At 44.7% G+C, this 24,450-nt stretch overlaps 1 protein-coding gene across 1 annotated transcript in view; it reads right to left on the bottom strand.

Moving 5' to 3' along the window:
• Window positions 1-4,954: 4,954 nt before the first annotated feature.
• Window positions 4,955-24,450, bottom strand: part of PTPN9 (protein tyrosine phosphatase non-receptor type 9) — a 70,130-nt gene continuing 50,634 nt past the window's right edge. Inside the window, exons 8-13 of the mRNA XM_074328305.2 lie at window positions 18,089-18,182; window positions 14,194-14,260; window positions 9,356-9,434; window positions 8,079-8,229; window positions 7,454-7,661; window positions 4,955-6,799 (exon numbers count right to left, since the gene is read on the bottom strand). Of these exons, the coding sequence (XP_074184406.1) occupies window positions 6,585-6,799; window positions 7,454-7,661; window positions 8,079-8,229; window positions 9,356-9,434; window positions 14,194-14,260; window positions 18,089-18,182 (814 nt within the window). The 3' untranslated portion in view covers window positions 4,955-6,584. The remainder of the gene's footprint in view (window positions 6,800-7,453; window positions 7,662-8,078; window positions 8,230-9,355; window positions 9,435-14,193; window positions 14,261-18,088; window positions 18,183-24,450) is intronic.

Below are 24,450 nucleotides of genomic sequence, written 5' to 3'. Positions count from 1 at the left end.
ACACTGAGAAGCCAGGTTCTGAGTCCCAGGCGGCCTCCTTTGTGTGAGTTAGGGATTACTGTCCTATTTGTAGTTGAGCACACTGAGGGTCAGAGTAGTAGAGGGACTTGTCCAAGTCAAGCAGCCAAGACTGTCTGGGGCCAAAGCCTGAGCTTTATCCATTCCCCCATATGCTGTCTGTACACACTAGGCCCGTGATCAGGTTGGGGTGTCTGGAGGAAAACAGCCTCTCCTCTTGCTCTTCCCTCCTGAACTCCAAGAGTAGTTTGTTCCCAGATCATTCCAAACTATTTCTGGCCCTTCCACAAATATTATCCTTGAAGAAGCAAGATCTGTCTTCCAAGCACATACAGTGTCTTCAGCTCACATATACTGAAAACTGTCACACCTTCAGACACCATGCCTCACATGTGTCTCTCTGTCTCTGTCACACACACACACACACACACACACACACACAGTCATTCACAGAAAGGACTGTTCTTTAGGGTGCTTATGGTAGATGGCTGAGACGTTGAGGCCTTGCGCGTCAGTGATTATAAAAAGGGTGTCACTGCCAGTGCCCTGCTGACAGAGCCTCTGCCAGCTATAGACCATTGCCAATTTGGGAATATCCAGGTGAGGGGCATGAGGCTTGGTCCCCACCCCCAACCCAAAGTATTCTATAGGTTCAAGGGGAAAAGCTCAAGCTATTGGTCAGAATCTGTTTAGCCACTTCCTAGCTGGATGTCTTTGGCAAGTCATTTATCTTTTCAATCTTCTTATCTGTAAACTAAGTATTCCTACAGCAGTGGACTGTTGGGAGATTAAAGTATGCCTGGCATTTAGTCAAGTTCTCAGAACTTTTCTTCTCAATCCTATGGCCGGGCCACTGAAATGCGACACCCCTCGCTGGTGCTGCAGTCTGAGGAGCCAGGACAGGCAGAAGGACCCACTGTGTGAAGAAACTCCATTTTTCAGCCTTAGAGTGTACATATTTCATGCTTCTGGTTTCTGGATAGCTTTGGAGGCTTGGAATCTTGCAGTGGGTATGAAGATTGCCATTCACTGCCTTGAAATGTCTTCCCCTCACTGAGCATTAACTTACCCCTCTGGGCCACTTCTAGCCCAAATCTAGAAAGTAGATAAAACAGTATGTCCCCCGTTTACCTGACTGTTTTCAAAGTGTTTCCTTTTGTGTATCAGCTAATTTTATTGTAAAGCACCAGGTTCCTTTGTTCCAATGAAATAGTAATCAGAGGCCTGGCACATAAGAGAGAAAAGGGGGGCCTTCTTCGGTTGGCGACAGCCCCAGCTGCCTGCTGCCTCTTCCTTCCCCTCCCACGCATGCCCCCTCCTGTCCGCCCCTGCCCCGAGGGCCACTAGTGAACCTAGTTCCCAGTCCCATTCATTCATCCCAGCCACTCCCCTCTCACGACTGAGAACACAGCCTGGCCTGGTCCTTGGTTACCACTATCTATTAATCAAAACCTTTCACCGGCTTTTCTTCCTCCTTCCTCCCCTAAATGTTGGTGGCTCCCAAGGGTTTTTTCTCTTGCCCTCCTCCTTCTCTGCTCTCACCCACTTCCAAGGATCCTAGCTTCTATCTAAATTAAGTCTCCAACTGACATCTTCCAGCCCAGAATCTGCCTTGAACATCAGACTCCATACATCCACTGGCTGCTGGCCCACACAATAGGTATTAAAGGTCAAGGAAGGAAAACAGAGACCCCATGGGATAAAGTGGCTGACCTGGGCTCAGCTGCACATCTGGCCAGTCATGAGGTTTGGACAACATTGTCTTAGGGAAGGTGCCAGGTTCTAGTGTGTGTGTGTGGGAGTGGAGGGAGGGGGAGACGGAAGTGAACCTGGAGTGGGGGAGGGGCACTGTGCCTTTTTTGACCATTTTCTCTCTACATTTCACTGTCCTGCTTTCCTAGTTTCATTTCATCAGTCCTAACAACTACCAGGAACACATTACCCTAAATTGTTGAAAAAGAATCACTTTTCCTAGTCTCCACCTAACTCTCCTAGCCTAGCTAGGACTCTGGTATAGTTAGCTATGGCCATGCTGGCCGTAGCCAGAAAAAAATTCGGGTGTTGCAGATTTAGCTTAAACAGAAGGATTTTCTGAACGCTACGGTGACAGGTGGAGAGAGATTAAACACTGCAATGGGTTTCTGAGCGCTAGATCTCTATTTGTGAAGACCATTCAGTCTCGTCTGTGGTTGAGAGCAGTGTAGCTGAAAACACCACTCATGACTGTTGTGACTGTAAATGGGGCAGATACCTCCCAAGAGAAAAATCTGGTTCCAAGCTGATAGGTGCTTCGCTCCTGCCCTCAGTGAGCTAACAGTGGTCTATGGTGGTGACCAAGACCTGACACAAATCTAAGGCCTTGTTGGCTGGGAACTCTGGGTCCTTGGTTCATTCCTTGGCTCTGAGTCACTCTGCCTACCCTCCATGGAGCAGCATGAAAGCCTTAAAGGCCTATGGGTTAGCCCATGGATTACAGGGACTTGACCCGCTTTCCACAGTGGGGGCCGAGTGGGAAGGGAACTGAGGGAATACAGGGAAGTGACAGCAACTTGAAATAGACTTTGAAAACAAGCTAACACTGGCAATTCCACTGGAAGCTGACACAACCGGAAAAGGGCCTGGTGGTCCCTCTGCAGGCGTTCACACTGTCCGACAAAGAACGAGACCTTTAGTTGGAGGGCCTGTAGTAGAATCATCTAATACAGCCCCTTAAAGCAGGCTCTTATTCTACAAAAGGAAGCTAGGACTTGGCTTGGGCTGAGTGGAGGTGAGACCTCAACATTTCCAGAGCTTAGTCACTCCAGGAAGGCTTTTCTACCTGCCCACCTCCCTCCCCATCTCTGATCTGTGAGTTTCCCTATGTAGAGCTGTAATATGGACTGGAGACAGGAAGCCTTTAAGCGCAGAAGTCCCAGCTTCATCGAGTGACAATGCTGAAGTGGTCCAGTGTCCCAAGAACCAGTCCCATTCTGTCATTTACCTGCAAATGGAGACATGGAGACTGAGGACAGTGGGCCTCCTAGGCTGAGCATGCTGGGGTACCCTTCACCTCAGGAGTCCCACCCTAGCTGACAGGGATGGGCAGGAGGAAGGGGAACAATGCTAGAGGGAGCAAAGTGGTTGAGAAAATAGCCATCGGGAAGCCCGAGTTAGCCCACCATGCTTTCTCCCGTGAACGTTTTCTTCACCTGTGTTCTCAGCTGTACACTCCAGCATTTGACTGTGGGCTCTTCTGCTCTGTTCACCAAATGTGTGAGAGCCTTGACTTCCTGAACAGACCTGGGGCTTCTTCTCTGTCTTCCCCTTTCTTTGCGTCCTGTAACACCTAGCACAGGTAGGCTCACGCTGAGTACTGATCTTCCCAATGGTGAAAGCTACAATAAACTACGGCAGTGGGGGAAAGCTACTGATCACTTTCTCTCAGATTTGGAAGATACCAACTGGCTCCCCTTCCTGAGAGTCAGGGACACAGACACACATGGTTACCTCTGTCTATTGATAAAACTTGGCTCATGTGGCCACTCACTTAACCACCTACTGGGTAGGAGGATCCTGGAAGCTAAATCTTTGTGGAGCTCTTACAAGTGACAACCTCCCCAATCCTTAGATGTTCAATGAGGAACTCACGCGTAACTTCTGAATTTACAGAGCAGTGGTTACAGCCTCTTCAAGTTAAGTGACAGTTCAAGTCTACCTCTCCCAGATCTTTTTATCATTAATCCTGTTCCCTACACATTTCACCAAACCCCTAACCTCTCTGATTTCCCAGATTTCAAGTATCTCTGTTCACCTCTTATGGTGGCATGTCCCCAAGAGAATAGAGGGAAAGAACAGGCTTAATCTTTTGCTCTTCTACACTTCAGCTCTTGATTCAGTAAGAAACTCAAGAAAACTGTGTTGGCAGATCAGGGGATGAATCCTTGGCGGGAGTCTAGTGTAAGAGCTGACGGCAGCTACTCTGGAGTCAAGTAGTCTAGGTTCTTGGCAGTGGCAAATTAATTTTCCTGGGCTTCGGTTTTTTTCTTTTGTCAAATGCTTTGAGGTTGGATGAAACAATACCTACAAAGCACTTTACACAGTATCCGGAACACAGCCACCCAGTAAATGTTAGCTGCTATAACTTTTATTAAGAACACCCCAATACTTGCACACACTCCAGGCCCATACTGTCCCAAGTGGGCAGGCTGTCACTGGTCAGTAGGGCGGTGGCTCTACATAGACAGAGCTTCTGGTTCCATTCTAAGAGAGATGCAAATGATAAGATCTTCTCACAAAGACAAGGAACCCACAGGGATGGCGTTTCCCTGTGGGCTGAGTGGAGCATGACCCCTTGGCACTCTGCAGACCTGAAGCCCCTCCACGAGATTTCATCTGCGAGAACCAGTCACCACCTCTGCCACCCTTCTAGTCCACTACATGCAGCATGAGCTCAAGATCAATTAGCTGAATTTTAAAGAATTGTTTATACTCTGAAGGAGTGATACCAAAATCCCCCTCTGGTTTCCAAAGACAAAACCATCTCGCTCCTTGAGACAGCGATGCAGTAAAGAGGCCCGAGGCTCTGTAAGCACACCAACCTGAGCTCTGGTTCTAGAGGAAATCACTGTGACCCTCTGGACCTGACCTTCGTCTATAGAAAGCGGAGTGGAAGGAGGAGAATCTCTCACTGAATTGTCGTGAGACTTGAATGACGTAAGGGGGAGAAAGCGCCAAGCATAAAGACTGGAACCCAGCAAGCACTCGGCTGGTGCCGGTTCCCTATTTCTGCCCAGAGCAAAGGCCATGGCCTACAGACAAGGTGAGTAGCTCTCAGACCTGAAGGTCTCAGTACTAAGGCCTTGGGGCCCTCCCTGTCTCCTCTCCCTCCCACACCAACTCTTGGACCCCCTCCTCACCTTCCCAGCCCCAAACTGCTACTAAATTCATGAAGCTAAAATGGTTTGATCATGTCGGTATATTTATATGTAAATACAAAACTGTATCGGTGTAAGATATTGAATGTGAACATTTACAATTATTTTCTGAATCGGACTCAGTCCATTGACATTAAATACAAAATGAAAAGATTGTAAAAATAAGAACATATACATTCAAAGAGCTTATTACAGTATAAAATTACTGAGGTCTGATCAGCTGCCAACCTCATCTACAATGGGGGAAGGTTTCTGGGTTCCTGGGATTCTCTTGGGAATGTAGAGTGCTGGGGACTCTTGATTCCATCCCTGGCACATCAGGCTGGGTAGGCTGGGAGCAGAAAGCGACAGGTTGAGTGAATAGGCGGGAAACAGTAATTGCAGGGGACTGCCTCACCCAGATAGGAGTTAAGCATTTTATTGACACAGAACTTGAGCTCCAGGGTCTGGAAGGCTAGTAGGCAGAGAGAGATGGACAACTGAGTGAACAGGGCTAAGTTGTATAAGGAAAGAAACCTTCTAGAAAAGAAAAATGGCCCTCCAGCTCATTCTCCCAGGGAAGGATTCTCATAGTAGTTTTCTCTCCCACATACCTGGGCTCCTTCTCTTTCCTTCTAAGACATTGTACCGATTGCTTTTGACTCTAGTTGCTCAGTTAGTTCATCTCTACCCTCAGGCTCCAATCCCTAAGGGATAGGGAGAGGGTCAGGAATCACAGTGGAGGTCTGTTCCCCAAATCAGCAAAGTAAACAGAGAAATCATTAAGCAAGGGCAATCCATGCTGAGTAACCCAGTGTCACTGCAAACCAGTATTCTTGGCTCCAACAGGCAGCATCCCAGAGAGAGAGGAGTCATTACGGAAGGAAGAGGGCCTGTGGCAGGAGCACGGAGAGTGGATGTGTGTCCTCATCCACCACTCTGGGGGCTAACCACCGGAGACATGATCCCCAGCCCCCGCTAACCCACGATAAACAGGAAGGTCCATGAAGCAAGGAGTCCTGAACTGCAACACGGAGCCAGCCCCAGGAACTTCTACAAAGGAGTAACTCTGTATATGTATTTATAGAACACAACCATATTATCACATACAGTATATATTATATACACACGTACATATGGACCCATACACGTAAGTGCACATACACACACGCACGCACATAGAATGACAGAAAAGACTGGAATACACACTAGGTATAAACGTGCTTGGCACTCGGGACAGTCGCTAGAATATGTAACTTGGTCAAGCTTTCTGGGAAGGAAGGTGGATGCTCACCCAGCCTCCCCATGAAATCCTGGCAAAGGACAGGAATGGGAAAGAGACCTCCAGAAGGAGAACGGCACTGGGAAAGAGGGAGGGAGTTTCTTCCCCACCTACCTGGGGGCCCTGGCAAAAACCAACAGCCACAATTTGGTTTTCATAAGGCACAGTTCAATGGCAGGCGCGAGGAATGAAGAACACATTGCTGCTGGCCCTTTCTAGTGAAAATTTAACCACCTCTGTCAGCCGCAGGGAAAGGCTGCCTCGTGCACACCAGGGGACACGAGGGCGAGGCTGGCACATGCCTTCAGCATAATTGGTGGCAACCTACAGGCTCAGCGGCGTCCGTGGTAGTTAAGGAAGGCCGGCTGGCAGGTGGGAGGCCCGTGGACCAGTCACTGACCCTCTGTGGCCAGGAGGCTGTGGCTGGGGGACACCATGCCCTCCCTCTCTGCGAACTCCAGGATCGCCTTATAGCAGAAGTAGTACTGCTCGGGGGTCTGGATGCTGAAGGCCCTCTGGGTCCGCATGCGGGATACTGTCTGGAACACATCAAGGGTGCCGAGCTCCTCCAGCTGGGCCAGGCAGATGTCCAGTGAGCAGAAGGTGCCTGAAGGGAGGAAGGCAGTGGTCAGGCCTGCTCGACCTCTCCTCTCCCCCTCCCTCTACCAAATAACCCAGGCAGGACTGGAGGAGAGGGCCTCAGGCCCACAGGGACTGGAGGAGGAGACCAGAGAAACGGGCCAGCTTCTTGTCTCAGGAGGTACATGAAGATAACAGGAAGTGCAGGGGGAAGGTGACAGTCTGTCCCAGACAGACAGAATGACAGCACTCCCACAGCTGGGCCCTAATTTTCAGAGACTCTACAACTTTTCCGCAGAGACCTAACAAGCCTACTCTGCCTGACCTTCCAGAAGGACCTCTGACTAGACAGGCCAGCAGCCCTGCGATGCCCACCCCGAGGCAGAAGCTGCTGAGGGGCTCCAGAACGGGGAGCACAGCACAGGCTGGGGTCTCCCAGGACGGGACTGGGAGGGCAGCAACACTCAGGTGACAGTGACGGGGTCAGAGGATGAGGGCAGACAGGATGGACAAAGTGTCAACCCCCAGAGGACTGCACATCCTGGCCAGCACAAGGACCACTAGGGACACCAAAAGGACATTAAGAAATAATTCTTCATGGCAATCGACCACCAATGGCCCACATTCTGTCAGTGTGGCCCTTACGGCGTCTGGGGCTCCGGAGCTGCAGCAGGCGCCTCACCTGTCCTGCCGATGCCCGCACTGCAGTGGACCACAATGGGCGGCTCAGGACCCTGCCCCTTGGAGCGCGCGCCCATGCTGCTGACTGCCAGCCTCTGCTGGCTCCTGACCGCTCGCAGGAAGTCAATGAGGGAAGCTGCTGAGGAGGGGACACCATAATCTGGCCAGCTCAGGAACTGAAAGTGGGTTACCTGGCGTTTCTGCCGCTCCTTGGTTAGAAAAGCAACAAAAGTTAGGGAGGTCACTTCTGACTGCCCTGACCACCTTCCGCTTTTCTAGGTCTCCACCCGGGGATCCCTACTGCCAAGGTTCCCGCCTACTACCCTCAACTTCCTACACCACTGCTTCTCCACGAACCCAGAGTAAAGGTGCAATGTCTGCGCAGGGCAGATTTCCTATTTGTAGTCCCAGAATTCTTCTCAGTTTTATTCCCAGGTAACGCCACTGTTGTGTTGCAACAATATGGCTATATTGGCTCTGAGATGCATATGCTGATCCTGTTCCCAGAAAAATGGAAATAACTTACAAGCTCCCTGGAATCCTGCCTATTCCTTTTGGAGATTTTCTTTACAGTAAAGGTTCTCCCTTAGCTTGAAAAAAGTGAGAGAATAGAAACCTGGATTTACCTCTGTGTTATGAATTTCTAGCGTTGTTTTCTTATAATGGTTCATGTTCTCCACGCCTAGATTGGTCACTGTGAGGAAGCCAAATCGGATCCGAGAGTTTTTTTCTAAAGGCCAGTACTGGCCACACTTCCTCCTGCCGCCCTCCTCAAAGCTGAAGACACACAGAGCAAGGTAAGCCTTCTGTCCTCCCCACGACACTACCCCTGCCCTCCTGGGACCTGCCGGACCCCAAGGCAGCAGGGTCATCTCTGCACTGCTTCTGTCTAACTTACACCCTTGCTTCTAGGAAGAGAAGGAAACCTTCACTCTAAGCAGATGTAACAACAGCTAAAGTTTCTGCATGTACTCATTTAGCAGACATTTACTGAGCGCCTGCTCTGTCATTTGGCCCCTCTCCTGACACCTCTTGTACTAGTCATCATGTATCTGGGACAAACACTGGGTGGACAAAGGCAGTAGAGAAAATGTGGGGGGCCAGATTGCACTCTGCCTTGTAGCTCAGCCACGGTTCCTTCTTTGCCCCAGTAAGGGCCTCTGGGTGGTAGGGGGTTAGGAGAGGCACAGCCCTGGGATGCCAGCAGAAGGTCTGTGGAAAGGCCTGAAGTCCACCTCACTGCTCTTCAGTGACTTCAAAATAGTCCAAGGTGGGACTTCTTCCATGATGTCTTCTCCAAATCACAGGTGGCTGTAACAGTGCCGTGCCAAAGGAAACTGGGCCAATTCATTTGTTTCCCTCATCGGGAACAGGTGACAAGTGTTGTAATAACAGTGGTGATGCTAATGAAATAGTAATTCCTGAAGTTTTGGCAGATATGTAGACAAAAATTTCAAAAACATTCCTTTTATCAAGAGCTTCCTACCTAAACAAACAGAAAATGGTCAAAAGTAGCAAGAAAGGGAGAGGAGAGGGGAACTGGTAATTCAGAAACCAGCAAGACAGCTGCCCTTTGGAAATACGGACCAGATTAAAAGTGAATTACCCCATGTTTCCTCATACTGCCTTTAGTAGATAAGACCAGGCCCTCAGAGTAGGCTGTCACCAGCACAGGGTCACTAGAGCCACAGATCAAAGCTTTAACAAGTTAGATCTATCAATCTCCACCACTCTGGCTGTGTTAAGTTGGGGTCAGCCAAGAAAAAGCTAAGACATCTCAAATTGTTTGCCACGGCTTTCCTAATCCTCACGGTTTCTAGGAGCTAAACTTCTCTTTTGAATCACTCATGTTTGGGGACAGGATAGGGGCAGAGGGCAGTGGGAAGAAAAGGGATGAACTCACCGAGTGGTCATGACAATCACCAAGACTTTTTGCTCCCATACCATGAACCAGAAATCACGATAGGTGTTCTCCAGAGGGCCTGGAACACAAAGGAGACAGGTATATGACCCCGAAAGCACTTCTTCCTGCTTAGGCTCTTCGGTCTGTCTGCCAACTACTAACTCCAGAGCACAGGTGCTGGATGGCTCTGTGCTCGTCTCGCTACATCTCTGCTGTTCAGAGCGGCCCCCTGGAACACCAGTACCAGTATCGTGTGGAGTGTTAGAAATGCACATCTGCATGTTAACAAGATCCCCAGGGGAAACTCGGTAGGTTACAGTTTGAGAAGCGCTGTCACATACCCTCTCAGAGCCTTATTGTGGGGGCTGCCACTATCACATCCAATCTGACAGTGGCCGCTGGATAGGTGTCTCCTCTGCCTGCTCCCCTCCCAAGCCTTACAATCACCAGTCCCCTTCCGTGTCCCATCCTCTCCTCAGACCCAACATGTTGGCAATTCAGTCTCCTCTTTGAAACTAGCTTTCTCGACTTTCCCATCTCTGTACCAGCATTCTTCAATCACTCAATCTTAAGTTGGGAGGCAACTCTGACTTATCCATTTTCTTTGTCTCCCAGAAGCAACTGCCAAGTCCTAGTGATTTTTTTTGCCTTTGAATTGTTTTCGGTTCTTATCCTTTTGCCCCTAGCATGTCCCTGCCCAATTTCACTGCTATGAGGACCACGTCTTCTTTCGTCTGAGTTGCTGCACTACCATCTCAGTTCACTCTTCTGAACAGAGCTCTCGCTTCCAGTCTATTCTGGATACCACTGCCAGTTTAATCTTTCTGAAAAATGGCTTCACCACAATATAGAGACACCATGGTCAGTTCTGCCTCTACTCCTTTGCTCAAGCTGTCTCTCTCACCTCCAAGGCTGTTCACTTTCTACCCATTTTCAAGTGCTGCCTCTTCTTGGAAGCTTTCTGACCACCACACTCCTCTTAGATCCTGACAGCACAGCTGGATCAAAACAGCATCACCATTTAATGTATGTGGTCCCAACATCAATCTTTTTCCTTTATGAGCATTAATCCCATCTCAGCAAATATGGTGCTAAGGGCAAGGGCCACGGCATCAAGTTCTCCTTTGGTGTCAGAACCCGCATAGGGCTGGGCACTCAGCAGCAACTTCGAAGTCACCTACGGGCCAACCACTCTCTTGCAATCAAGGGAGTAACAACTCAGGATAATTCCTGTACTTCCTCAGGGCGTTTTCCTCCTCTGGTTTCAGGGAAGCAGGGAAGGAACAGGGTTGATTTCGTCCTGGAAGTCTGCTGGTTTCGCTACCATTTTTGCTAAAGCCTTTTCAGCAAGCAGTAACATGTTATATGATACTAGAATTTCTTCTTTGCAAAAGTGGACACTGCCAAAGGCATGTGAAATCTCGGAAACAAGCTCAACGTCAAACAAAAGAAGATTAAATTATGGCATATCCCTAATTTAAACAATTCATAAGGCGATGTTGTAAGAGCTTCATTCTTTCTATGGAAAGGTAATTCACAAGATACTATCAAATGAAAAAAGAGATAACACACAGAAAGAGTCAATTTTGTTAGACATTATATTTTATATGTCTGTATCTATTTCATGCATAAAAAAAAGGTTTATAAGGAGATGCTGCAAAATGTTAACATTATCTCTGGATTTTAGGGTTATGAGAGATTTTCCTCCTTATTTTCTAAATGTTGTGTGATGGACATGCATTACCACAGTAAGATACTAAGAACACCTTTTCCCTCTCTCTGACCCCAGCGTCCTCCACTTCTCACTATTCTGTACCATAGCAGCTGTCCCGTATTTTACTTCCCACATTCAAATCCCGGACACACTGGTGTAGCCTGTCAGAGCACTGACAGCCCAGACACCACTCACTCAGGCTGGGCTCAGGGGCCGTGATGTCCTCAGTCACGACAGAGAGATCGGGAAGGGCAAGCTGCGCTCTCAGATTAGACTCTTTTAACAGTACACTTTTCTGAAGAAATAAAGTCACGAGTTTGTGCTGACGTGTGTAAAACAATCCAGTGACGGCCTGCTACGACTTTAGAACCAAACGGACACGTGTTCCAACCCTGGCTCTGCTATTTCCTTGCTGTGATATAACATCACCTAAGCTGCTTGGGCTTCACAATTAATAAACCTTCCCTGCAGAGTCTAAAAGAATTAGCTGGAGATTATGTACCTGATATATAATAGATACTTGCAATGAATGACTGGTATTACTAGTGGCAACGTTATTATGACTGAAAGTTAGAATACTACATACAGCCAAGAAGGCTAGCCAGGCAAACCAAACAGCCTTCTCAACACCCCAGGACCCCTGTCTTCTGGTGCTAACAGTACTGACGCCTTCTCACGGTGATCAGTGTTTGACACAAGAAACCGTCCATCTCGTACTCTGGAGAAGTCCCTTCTCCTGGACAGGGCCTGCGGAGCCAGCCTAAAGGACCCAATTCCTGAATAACTAGAAACGCTCAGCAACACCCCTGCCTTCTAGACCTAGAGAAAAGAGCATCTTGAGGCCCCTAATGCCGATCCTCACCCTCCGTAAGCCCAACCACGCCGAGGTCATCCTCCCCAACAAAGCCCTGACTCTTAGGCAGATCACACGATATCCTACACCTGCCAAAAAGCTTTCCTGATAATTCTTTTGTTTCTTCTTAGGGTCTTGAAAGGACTCCTTTTGGAGGGAGTGGTCCCTCCTAGGGAAAAAAATAAACCTGTGACCATAAGACCAATTAACAATGTACCAAGAATCCCAAGGCCCTTTTCCCTTTTCTTCTCCCTCAACTTTTATTTGGAAAAATCTGAAACCTACCTAAAATGGAAAGAACAGCACAGTACACTCATACATTCTTTAGCTCAAAAGCTATCATTTTGTCACATTTGCGTTTCTCTATACAGTCGTCCCCCCTAATCCATGGGGATATGTTCCAAGACCCCCAGTAGATGCTTGAAACCACAGATAGTACTGAACCCTATTATACTTTTTTCCCTATACATATATACCCATGATAAAGTTTAATTTATAAAGCAGGCACAGGAAGAGATGACAACAATAACTAATAATAAAATAGAATAATTGTAACAATATATTGTAATAAAAGTTATGTGACTGTGGTCTCTCTCGCTCTCTCAAAATATCTTACTGTCCTGTACTCATCCTTTTCTTGTGATGATGTGAGATGATACAGTGCCCATGTGACGAGAGAAGTGAGGTGAGTGACCTTGGCACTGAGACAGCATTAGGCTAGGCTACTGCAAGGGTTACTTGAACTCAAGCACTGCAATATTGCTAGAGTCCATCTGATCACTGAGACGGCTACAAAGTGAGTAACAGGCAGATAGCATATACAGTGTGGATACAGTGGACAAAGGGTTCACGTCCCAGGTGGGATAGAGCGGGACAGCACGAGATTTCATCATGCTACTCAGAATAGCATGCAATTTAAAACTGATAAATTCCTTATTTTTGGAATTTTCCATTTAATATTCTCAGACTATGGGTGACTGTGGTTAACTAAAACTGCAGAAAGCAAAACCATAGGTAAGGGGGGGACTACTCTTTACACACACACAGTTTCTTTCTTACTAAACTACCTAAAAGTGAGTTTCAGACGTGATGACATTTCAGTCCTAAATACTCAAACATATTTAGAAGAACAAGGGTGTTCTACAGAATCACACCATTATCACTAATTAAACACGGATACAATATTATCTAATACATAATCTCCAATTGTCTAATAGTTTGTCCTCAACGGTTTTTTCCTCCAAACTGAGGTTCCAATTATGGATCACACAGTACCTTTGGTTTATCATGTCTCTTTAGTCTCCTTTAATCTAGAACAGTTCCCTGACTTTTTTTGTTTTTCAGTGTATTAACTTTGAAGAGTCTAAACCAGTTTTCTTTATGTATGTCCCAGAATCTGGATTTATCTGGGTTTTTTTCTCATGATTAGATTCAGACTTAAAAACTGGCAATATACCATATAGGTCATGCGGTCCAGTTCTCACTGCATCACAATAGGAGACATATAATATCTGTCTGTCCATTGCTGGTGATACTAAGTTTACTCACTGGGTTCAGGAAGTGTACCCATGAGAGCTTGTGCTGGCCACGTTCTGCAGGGGTGAGAAGGGCTTAAGCCCATAAGAAGGACTTTTATGTCCTCCTGTGTTGTGATTTCTACCCACCCTCTTAGAAGGCAACCTGGTATTCTCCTTGAGGTAGCAGAGGCCAGGTCAGGAGGAGTGCTGGGCCCACAGAGCATTTACAGAAACTCCACCTGAAATGCTCCTAGATTCCAGGTCTCACTGTCAGACCGCGTACAGACTAGCCATATCAGCAGACTGCGGGGGTATTCTATGATGGTCCAGCCACGAGCAAAAACCTCTTAGGACAGCAACACCCATTCATAGATTGCACTCAATTTCTGGGAAGTTCCACTGCCACTCCAGGCCTCCTATTGGCCGTAAAAAGGATGTCACTGACCAATGAGGCCTGATGTCCCATTCCCTGGGGTGGGCAATACTAAGACACAGCCCAAAACCTTGTACTAGTGTTATGTGATCCAATCTCCAGTTTCTTTCTATGCAGTGAGTTTCTAGGCACATCTAATACAGAAACTCCACACCTCTGATCTGCCTTCCTTAATAACCCCCAATTTTTATGAAGGGACAGGATCTAGTGGCCACACATTACCTCAAGTAACCACTTCCTTTAAAAATTATGCTATCATCTGGTGCAAGGAATCACAGGTAGATGACTGAAAACCAACTTGTAAGGGGCAGACTAACTTACCTTGTGTACCAATGTAAGCATTCTTCTGCTTGTAGCCATCCATGAAACTGGCATTGATGTAATCTGTCTAATGATAAAAAGGAAATATTATTGCAGCTGCAGGGAATACACCATTTGGGTAGGAAAATGATGTACTAGTAGGTAAATAAAACCCAAGAGGTGGATATTCTCTTCTTGTTGGGGAAAAAAAAAAAGAGAAGCGAAAGGGACAATTCAAAAACCTCACTTCCACAAATGTTGATGGAACAACTGGATATCCGCATACAGGTGGGGGGCGGGGGGATCAAAGTGACCCCTTCTTCACACCAAACACAAAAATTAACTCAAAATGGTTCACAAACTTCATGTAAGAGCTAAAACTAGGGTGGCCAGATGGCTCAGGTGGTTTGAGCGCAAGCTCTCAGCAACAAGGTTGCTGGTTCAGTTCCCGCATGGGATGGTGGGCTGCACCCCCTACAACTAGATTGAAAACGGCAACTGGACTTGGAGCTGAGCTGCGCCCTCCACAACTAGATTGAAGGACAACGACTTGGAGCTGATGGGCCCTGGAGAAACACACAGTTCCCCAACATTCCCCAATAAAACAATTTTTAAAAAAAGAGCTAAAACTGTAAAACTCTTAGAAGAATGTACATGATTAAACATTTTTGACACCAGGTCAGGCAAAGCCTTCTTAGACATGATGCTAAAGCACAAGCAACAAAACAAAAAATATAAATGAACTACATTAAAATGGAAAACTTTGTGCATTAAAGGATACCATCAAGAAAAAAACAGTGCACATATTGGATAAGACACCTGTATCTAGAATGTATAAAGAACTTACACAACTCAATAGTAAAAAGACAAACCAATCTTAAAATGGCAAAATAGCCATTTCTCCAAAGAAGATGTACAAATGGCCAACAAGCACACAAAAACATGCTCAATGACATTAACCGTCAGAGAAATGCAAAGCAGAACCACAGTGAGACACCATTACCTAGACACCCATTGGGATGGCTCTGGGTAAGAGACAGATAACAGTGTTGGCCAAGGTGTGGAGAAACTGGCCCCTCATTCACTGCTAGTAGCAGTGTAAACGGTGCAGTCACTTTGGAAAACAGTCTAGCAGTTCCTCAAAATGTTAAACAGTTAACATATGACTTAGCAATTCCACTCCCGGAACTGAAAACATGTACGCACAGAAAAACCTATACACAAATATGCAGAGCAACATTATTCATAATAGCCAAAAAACGGGAACAACCCAAATGGTATTCAACTGATGACTGGATAAAATATGGGTGTGTGCGCAGCCATATGATGGGCTATTACTCAGCAGTAAGAAGCTGTGAAGTACTGACACACACTGCAACATGGCTGATCCTTGAAAACATGCTAAATGAACAAAGCCAGACACAAAAGGCCACATATCGTATGATTCCATGTGTATGAAATGTCCAGAACAGGCAAATCTATAGAAACCGAAAGTAGGTGGGTTAGGGGAAATAGGGAGTAACTGCCAAGGTTATGGAGTTTCTTTTTCAGGTGATAAAAATGTTCTAAAGTTTACTGGTGATGGTTGCAACCCTGCGAATGCATTAAAAAACCTCTGAACTATACACTTTAAATGGGTAAATTGCATGGTATGTGAATTACATCTCAATAAAGCTGTTATTTACAAAAGAGGGAGTGCATTAAGACTTGCAATATTACAGCCCAGAACCAAAACGGAGACAAGCCAAGCAACCTGAGCAGGACATCTCGTCATGGTGCCACACACAGAAGTCGAAGTGGGACTCGCGAAGGAAGAAAGCTACACCTCATGTCTGGGACCATCAACACCGTGAGCCACACACCCAGGCTCCATTACTACCTGAACATCCAAATGCAACGATGACTAACAGCTTCATAATCCCAGCAGCGAATCTGGTGAACAATTCACTAATAGACCTGAATCCTCCATTTACTGTGGGATAAAGCCTCTGCCAACGTTTGTAGTAATGACAGGGATAACTCGAGTGGCGCGCGCACGTTAATTCCAGTATGACTAGCATTGTCTCCTGGTACAATGGGATTCACTCATTCCTTCACAAATAATTCACTGAACGTCGGGTATGTGCCAGGTGCTGTTGTAAGGGTTGGTGGGCGACAAAGCTGTCAACAAGGCAGACAAACACTGGCCGCGCCGACTCCTCTACTCATTCACAACATCACGTGTACTATGACGATCTCAGTAATACCGTGTTTCCCCAAAAATAAGCCCTCGCTGGACAATCAGCTCTAACGCGTCTTTTAGAGCAAAAATTAATACATAAGACCCGGTCTTATTTTACTATAATACAAGACCGGGTCTTATATTAATTTTTGCTCCAAAAGACGCGTTAGAGCTGATTGTCCAGCGAGGGCTTATTTTCGGGGAAACACGGTACTGATGAATCTGCCCTCAGCCAGACAGGTTCTTAGCTACTGCTCCTGCGAGAAAGGCCTCCGTAAGAGTCCTGGACAGGGCTAGGAATTCAGTGGATGTGCTTGAAACATGAGGGTCAAAAGAGCATGAAACCAGGATCCTAGGATCCTGACCCATGTACCATATACAAGGCAATGATTTTCTAAAAAATTACCCCCCAGAAAAAAGAGACGGGATGTAATAAGTCCCTACCTATTATGTGTATCATGTTCAAGTTAAGAGCACCATTTAAATTCCTTTACTTTGAACAACAACCTCAATCAATACTGTTTTTTGATGCATATAGAGCTCACCAGACAGAATTGGTATATCAGACGGAAAAGGAAAAAAGTGTAACAGCTATTTAGTCACTGACCTCAAAATTCTAAGTGTTGGATATTGCTATAAACAAGTTATATATTAAGGAGGACTTTAAAAAGGAGTAAGTGGGGGTGGCCGGATGGTTCAGTTGGTTAGAGCGTGAGCTCTTAACAACAGGATCACTGGTTCGATTCCCACATGGGCCAGTGAGCTGTGCCCTCCACAACTAGACTGAAAACAATGACGTTGCTGCTGAGCTTTCGGAGAGGCAGCCACATGGCTCAGATGGTTAGAACGCAAGCGCTCAACAACAAGGTTGCCGGTTCAATTCCCTCATGAGATGGTGCGCTGCAACTAAAGATTGAAAACAGCGACGACTTGGAGCTGAGGTGCACCCTCCACAACTAGATTGAAGGACAACAACTTGGAGCTGACAGGCCCTGGAGAAACACACTGTTCCCCAATATACCCCAATTAAAAAACAAATTTTTTTAAAAAAGGAAATAAAAATGATGTGGTCTAGAAATCTGTTAAATTGACTCAAAAAGTAGATCAAACGAGGACAAAAACACTAATGTTAAATGTCTAAATAACATTTTCACTCAATATCCATACTAATATATGTAATTTTAAATATGTATAGATATGAGCAACTTAATCTATTAAAAATAATAAAATCATTGGACCATTTCATCTTGATTCCTAGATATTTATGTATACTATACATTACTCGTCCAACATTTTTTTCAGCTCTTCCAAAACAAAAACCTCAGCGGTCACTTGATCAGAGTTGCCTTGTACTGATGCATATAACTTCACCAATACAGTGAACGATGTTATGATTTTACAACTAAGAAGTAAAAGGAGAAATAATTGAACATTTACCGAGCACCTACAATACACCAGACCTTATGCTGTCAGTATTTACATAATGCATTTCATTTAATTTCCACTTAGTACTGTGAGATGGGCATATAGAGACTTGCCTGTGGTGATAGACTAGTATGTAGCTAAATTAAAACTCAAACTTCTCTCTCTGGCTTAGAATCCATGTTCTTTCTATTATAGTACTAGTAAGCTTCACTTTGTAAGAGACTTACATTTCCCTCAGTGCTCCCAAGAAGATAGCATTTATGTGTCTACCTGAGTCTGGCCGCTGCGTTTTGTCAGTTTCACTCTGGTTTGGTCCAGGCAGGGCACATCCCCATAGCGGTTCTTCTCTAGGTTTCCTGGAGACCTGAAGAAAATAAAACAAACAAGCTAAAATAAAGAAAACAGTAGAGGCAGTGTGTGTGTGTGTGTGTGTGTGTGTGTGTGTGTGTGTGCGCGCGCAAACTCTGGCAGTGCGAAGTGGTTGTCAGTTACTATTGGGGGTGGGTACATAGAGTTTTTCTTTGTCTAATCTATATAATTCTACATCGTTTAACATTTTACTAAGTATGTATTACTATGGAAATAAAGATGTTTCCATTCAAAAGAGAAAAAGGAAGTACAGCATCAAAAACATCTAGCTGCAAATAAAATTTACTACTACTTATTTCCCAAAAGACGTGCAAAATAAATCTATTAGGTTCCAGTTTAACATGGCAGGCTGACAAAACAGTTGACAACACTCCATCCAGCAGTCTCATTAAAATCAGCAAAGGAACTAATCAGTACAAATCCAAAAAGTGACAGCAGAAACATAAGTGGACAAAGAGATTTAAAACCATTTTGTCAAAGAGAAAACTAATGAAAGGATTTTGGCTGTCGTGGCCAACTGCAGAAAGCTAGGACCCACAGAGGTATCTAGAGAGAGACACAATGACTCACCCTCAGAATTCCCACACCCTGGAAGGCAAGTGGAGGTACAGGGCTAAAAACAGAGGAAGAAATGAAAATCTTAAAGACATACAGTGAGCATTCCCTGCCTCGTTCTCCCTGCCCTATCCTATCTCACATTCATATCCAGGCTTGGCCCCTACCACGCAAGAGAGTGAATGGAGAATTCCTCTCTGGAGAAAGTGAATAGTCGCTACGTAAAAGAATTCTGTGATTTGGAGAACACCAACAACAAGCTAGTTGATCATGTTAATTTGAAGCTCACCCATGCTAACAGCACTTCCAAGCAGCTTTCAAGAACCCCACTCCTAAGTGTAAACTAACAGCCAAGGATCTCCAGATAATTAAGGAAAGTCTGTAACAAAAAAAGACCAATTCAAATACACTGAGGGTGAGTGAGGGGCGGGAAGCACAAGAGTCAGTAAGAGAAAATGACTTCTAAAAGGCTATAATTAAGAACTGCAGAGAGAAAAAGATATTGCACACATGAAATGAGAGTAGGAAGCTATGAAAAAGGAACAGAGACAGAAACCTCTTGGAAATTAAAATGATATCGAAAATAAGAATTTTAATAGAAAAGATGAGAGAGTTGAGGAAATTTCCCAGAATATACAACAAAAAGTCCAGGTGATGAAAAAATTAAGAAAATAAAAGAATCACTCTAGACAGGGGTCAACAAACTTCAGTCTGGCTCCCTGTGTTTCTGGGGCACTGCCAAACCCGTAGCTTAGCACTGTCTGGGGTGCTTCCACACTATCATGGAAGAGTTGAGTATTTGCAACAGAGACGGTAAAGGCCCACATGCCTAAAGTGTCTACTATTTTGCCCTTTAAGAAAAAGTCTGTCAGCGCCAGCCCGGTGGCTCAGGGGGTTTGGAGCACTGTGCTCCTAACGCCAATGTCCCTGGTCCCATTCCCACATGGGCCAGTGAACTGCACCCTCTACAGCTAAGATTGTGAACAATGGCTCTCTTTGGAGCTGGGCTGCCATGAGCAGCCAGAGGTTGGCGTGAGCTGCCACGGGCTGCTGAGTGCTGCCGTGGACTACTGTGTACCACCATGAGTGGCCAAGCAGCCATCGTGAGCTACCGTGGGCTGCTGTGTGCTGCCGTGGGCTACCTACCGTGTGCTGCCATGAGTGGCGAGCGGCCAGTGTGAATGGCTGGCAGCTGGCAAGAGCTGCCGTGAGCTGCCAACCAATCGACTACCTCAGCCAGCGGGGAGCGCAAGGCTCATAATACATAATACAAGCATGGGCCAGGGAGCTGTGCCCTACACAACTAGACTGAGAAACTACGGCTTGAACAGGAGCGGGAGGGGGAGGGGGAAGAAGGGGGGGGAATTAATAATTTAATTAATTAATAATAATAAAAGAAAAAAATCTGTCAATCCTTGCTCTAGATCCAACCAGACTGACAATACTGTCCCAGAGAGAAAGAATTGACATAATACAAGAAAAGGAAAAAAACAAAAGAAAGTAAAAAAAAAAAAGTCCTAGAACTAAATAAGCCTTCAGAGTAAAAGAAATTTAACAAGAAGATTAAGGAGGTTATCTAAAAATAGTCAAAGAAGAAAAAAACATCATTTACAAAGACTTAAGAAGGAATAAGAATAGCATCAGACTAGTAGTATTGCTAGCAAAATTGAAAGACATTGCTTTAAAAATTCTGAGGTAAAATTTTTTCCAACCTAGAATTCTATCTTCTGACAAAATAGAATATAAGTAAAGAAAGAACTTGGTGGACACAGGAAACAAGCACTGATAAAGGAAAGTGGGGAGGGGAAATTGCAGGATGAAAGCTGAAGAACCAATCTCAACAACAACCACCACAGTTAAGATTGGAGCAAAAAATCCAAAATGTGCTGGAAGTGAGGTCTCCAGGGGAAAAACTAAAATCAGCTAATTATCTGATATATTTAACCACTTGGGAAATAATAATAGTGTAAAATAAATCTGACCAAGCATAAAAAAGAAATAAGGATAGGTACACAGAAAAGCAAATTTTTAAAAAAATTGGTCACTAACTCAAGAACAAAAAAATGGAATTGGTAAAATTTAATATATTTGAACCTTTCATAGAAGCCCACTTAGCTCTGCAGTAAAAAAATTTACAGGCATAATAATGTAAGCACTGTGACTATTGACTTAATAAAAAATTGTGACATAACTATATTGGAAAAATAGTCAAAAGGGAACTGGAGACAGAGTGTAAGAGCTAAATACTTACCTACCATAAAAAATTAATGTAAGTATTATAAGCATTTTATTTAGACTAACGGAAGAAGTTAGGGGAGTGGAACTGAGGTTAAGGCAGGAGATTGCTGTTAATTTTGTCATTGCTTTTTTTCTCTGATAGTATTTAGTTTTGAAAAATATTATTTGCATATATATTGATTAAAAGCAAAAAAAAAAGATTACAAAGACCACCAATATAAAATAATACTCCATATTTGTTCATCGGTACAAATGTATATGTAACAGTATAAACAAAATGGACTGGAAAGAAACATGCCAGATTCATACTAAGGGCTCCCTCTGGGAGTGAGAACTTACGGTGAGGAATAGAAGGCATTTCAACTTTATAATAAGTTCATTCTTTCATATAATAAAAACAGACAAAGCAAATATGACAAAACATTAAGAATCGTTAGGATCAATTCTGGTGATGGGAAGGAACATAGTTGTTTGTCATGTTATACTGCGTACTTTTCCACATTGTGAAAAATTCCTTCTTCCCACACAAATAAGCCCAGCTAACATTTTACAAAGTTCGAAAGACAATTCAATGCAGGGAGGATACTCTTTAACAAATGGTTAGAGCAATTATATATCCATATGCAAAAAAAAAAACACCCCAAAAACCTCAACCTAAACCTTCTACCTTCTACAAAAATTAATCGATCTCAGACTTAAATGGTAAAACATAAAACTATAAAACTTTTAGGAAAAAAAAGCAGGAGAAAATCTTTGAATATAAGACTAGGCAAAGTATTCTTAGACTTGACGCCAAGAGCATAATCCATAAAGGGAAAAACTGAGTAAAAGGACTTTGTTAAAATAAAAGCTTTTGCTTTGCAAGGGACCCTGTTAAGAGGATGAAAAGAAAAGCTATATACTGGAAGAAAATATTCACAAACGTGTCCAACAAAAAATCAGTATCTAAAATACATAAAGAACTCTCAATTGTTTTTTAAAAATCTAAATAGAAAATCGGCAAAAGACATGAAGACACTTTATGAAGAGGATAATACAAATGGCAAATAAACACATGAAAAGACGCTCAATATCATTACTATTAGTGAAATGTAAATTAAAACCACAATGGGATCTCATTACACACCTATCAGAACAACTGAAATAAAAAACTGTTGGGACCGGCTGATGGCTCAGATGGTTGGAGCACCATGCTCCGAACTCCGAGATCGCCAGTTCAATTCCCACATGGGCCAGTGAGCTGCACCTTCTATAGCTAAGATTGTGAACAATGGCTCTCCCTGGAGCTGGGCTGCTGTGAGTAGCCGGAGGTTGGTGTGAACTGCTGTGGGCTGCCGTGTGCGGCCGGAAGCCATCGTGAGTGGCCGGCGAGCTGCTGTAAGCTGTTGTGAGCAGATGACTGAAGACCTGACGACTGGCGACTGACAGCCTCAGCTGGGGAAGCGCAAGGCTCATGATACCAGCACGGGAGAGGGAGCTGCGTCCTACACAACTAGACTGAGAACAACGGCTTGAACTGGAGGGGTGGGGGGCCCGGAAAAAGGGGAAAAAACAAAAAACTGTGACAACATCGAATGCTGGTGAGGATGCGAAGAAAAGGAGTCCTTCATAGCTTGCTGGCAAGTAGGAAGAATGGCAAAACCACTCTGGAGAACAGCTGGGCACTTTCTCCTAAAACTAAACATACACTTACCATAGGACCCAGCATCTACCCCAAAGAAATGGAAACATTTACACAAAACCTAGACACAAACATTCATAGCAGCTTTACTTGTAATAGCCAGAAACTGGAAACACAGGACTCCTTCAGCAGGTGAATGGTTAAACAAAAACATGTACATTACTCAGCAATAAAAAGGAACAAAATATTGACAACTTAGGTGAATCTCCAGTGAATTATACTGAGTGAGAAGAGGGAAGCAATCCCAAAAGGTACATATAGTGCAATTCCACTTATACAATAACATCCTTGAAATTACAAAGTTACAGTAACGGAGGGGTTGGATGGAGGTATGTGGTAATGGAACTCTTTTGTATCTTTTTCTTGTAAGGGACACACAATCCTAAGTGTATGATAAAAAACTGCATAGAACTAAACACACACACACACACACACACACACACACACGCACGCACACACCCACAGTGGGGAAATCTGGGTAAGATTGGTGAATTGTATCAATGTCAAGATCTGGTTGTGATATTTTGCTATACTTTTGGAAGATGTTACCATGGGAAAACTGTGGGAAGGGCACATGGGATCTCTCTGTATTACTTCTTACAACTAACGGTACGTGAATCTACAATTATCTCATACTACAAAGTTTTTTAAAAATCTTTTATACGACAACAGTGATGGACCTAGAGGTTTTAATACTAAGTGAATTAAGTCAGACAGAAAGACAAATACCATATGATCTCACTTATATATGGAATCTAAGGAACAAAATAAACGAATGAACAAAACAGAAACAGACTCATAGATACAGAGAACAAACTGATGGTTGCCAGATGGGAGAGGGACTGGAGGGATGGGTAATAAAGGTGAAGGGATTAAGAAGTATAAATTGGCAGTTACAAAATAGTCACGGGGATGTGAAGTACAGTTTAGGGAATATAATCAATAATATTGTAATAACTATGTACGGTGGTTGCTGGACTTATCAGAGGGATCACTGCATAAATTATATAAATGTCTAACCACTGTGCTGTACACCTGAAACTGACATAAAATAATACTGAATGTCAACTGTAAATGAAAAAATAATAAAAATAATTTTAAAAATATTTTTTAAAAATGGTGTAGGGGGCAGCAAAAACGGGAAGTCTCTTGGTCCATGGGCACCCTGGACAACAGTGAGTACTATTCTGCTATCTACTTCATAAGCTAGAATTCCAAGGGAGACTTGGTTCCAAATGAGTAGTTTGACCGGAACTTGATGTAAGACAGACGTCTGGAGCTGATCAGGATTCTGGGTTCTAGCTCCTAAAGTGGGGGACTCATTCAATCAATAAAGAGGCAGGATTAGGAAGTCTTTCCACAGGACTGGGATGTGTTCTCTAATTACAACATGATAGCTGGTTTGGGTGACACCTAGAGGACAATCCAAACCTACTTTTTTTAATGGGGGAGTGGCGGAGCCATGGTAGAAATGACATCACAAGGACCCCACAGCGGAAGCACCCAGAGCAAGTCAGGAATCCCCAGGACCAGTGTGCATGATCGTGGAGCAGCCCACAGTTCCTCCCTGCTCCAGAATCCTTCCTTGATTCAAAACTACAGGAATCAGGGGCCGGCCCGGTGGCTCAGGCAGTTAGAGCTCCATGCTCCTAACTCCGAAGGCTGCCGGTTTGATTCCCACATGGGCCAGTGGGCTCTCAACCACAAGGCTACCAGTTAGATTCTGCGAGTCCCGCAAGGGATGGTGGGCAGCGCCCCCTGCAACTAAGATTGAAGAACATGGCACCTT

This window comes from Rhinolophus sinicus, chromosome 3, assembly GCF_057876585.1.
Source record: "Rhinolophus sinicus isolate RSI-liver-muscle chromosome 3, RSI-T2T, whole genome shotgun sequence".
In the NCBI taxonomy this organism is placed as follows: Eukaryota; Metazoa; Chordata; class Mammalia; order Chiroptera; family Rhinolophidae; genus Rhinolophus; species Rhinolophus sinicus.
This window is presented reverse-complemented; position numbering and strand designations above follow the sequence as displayed.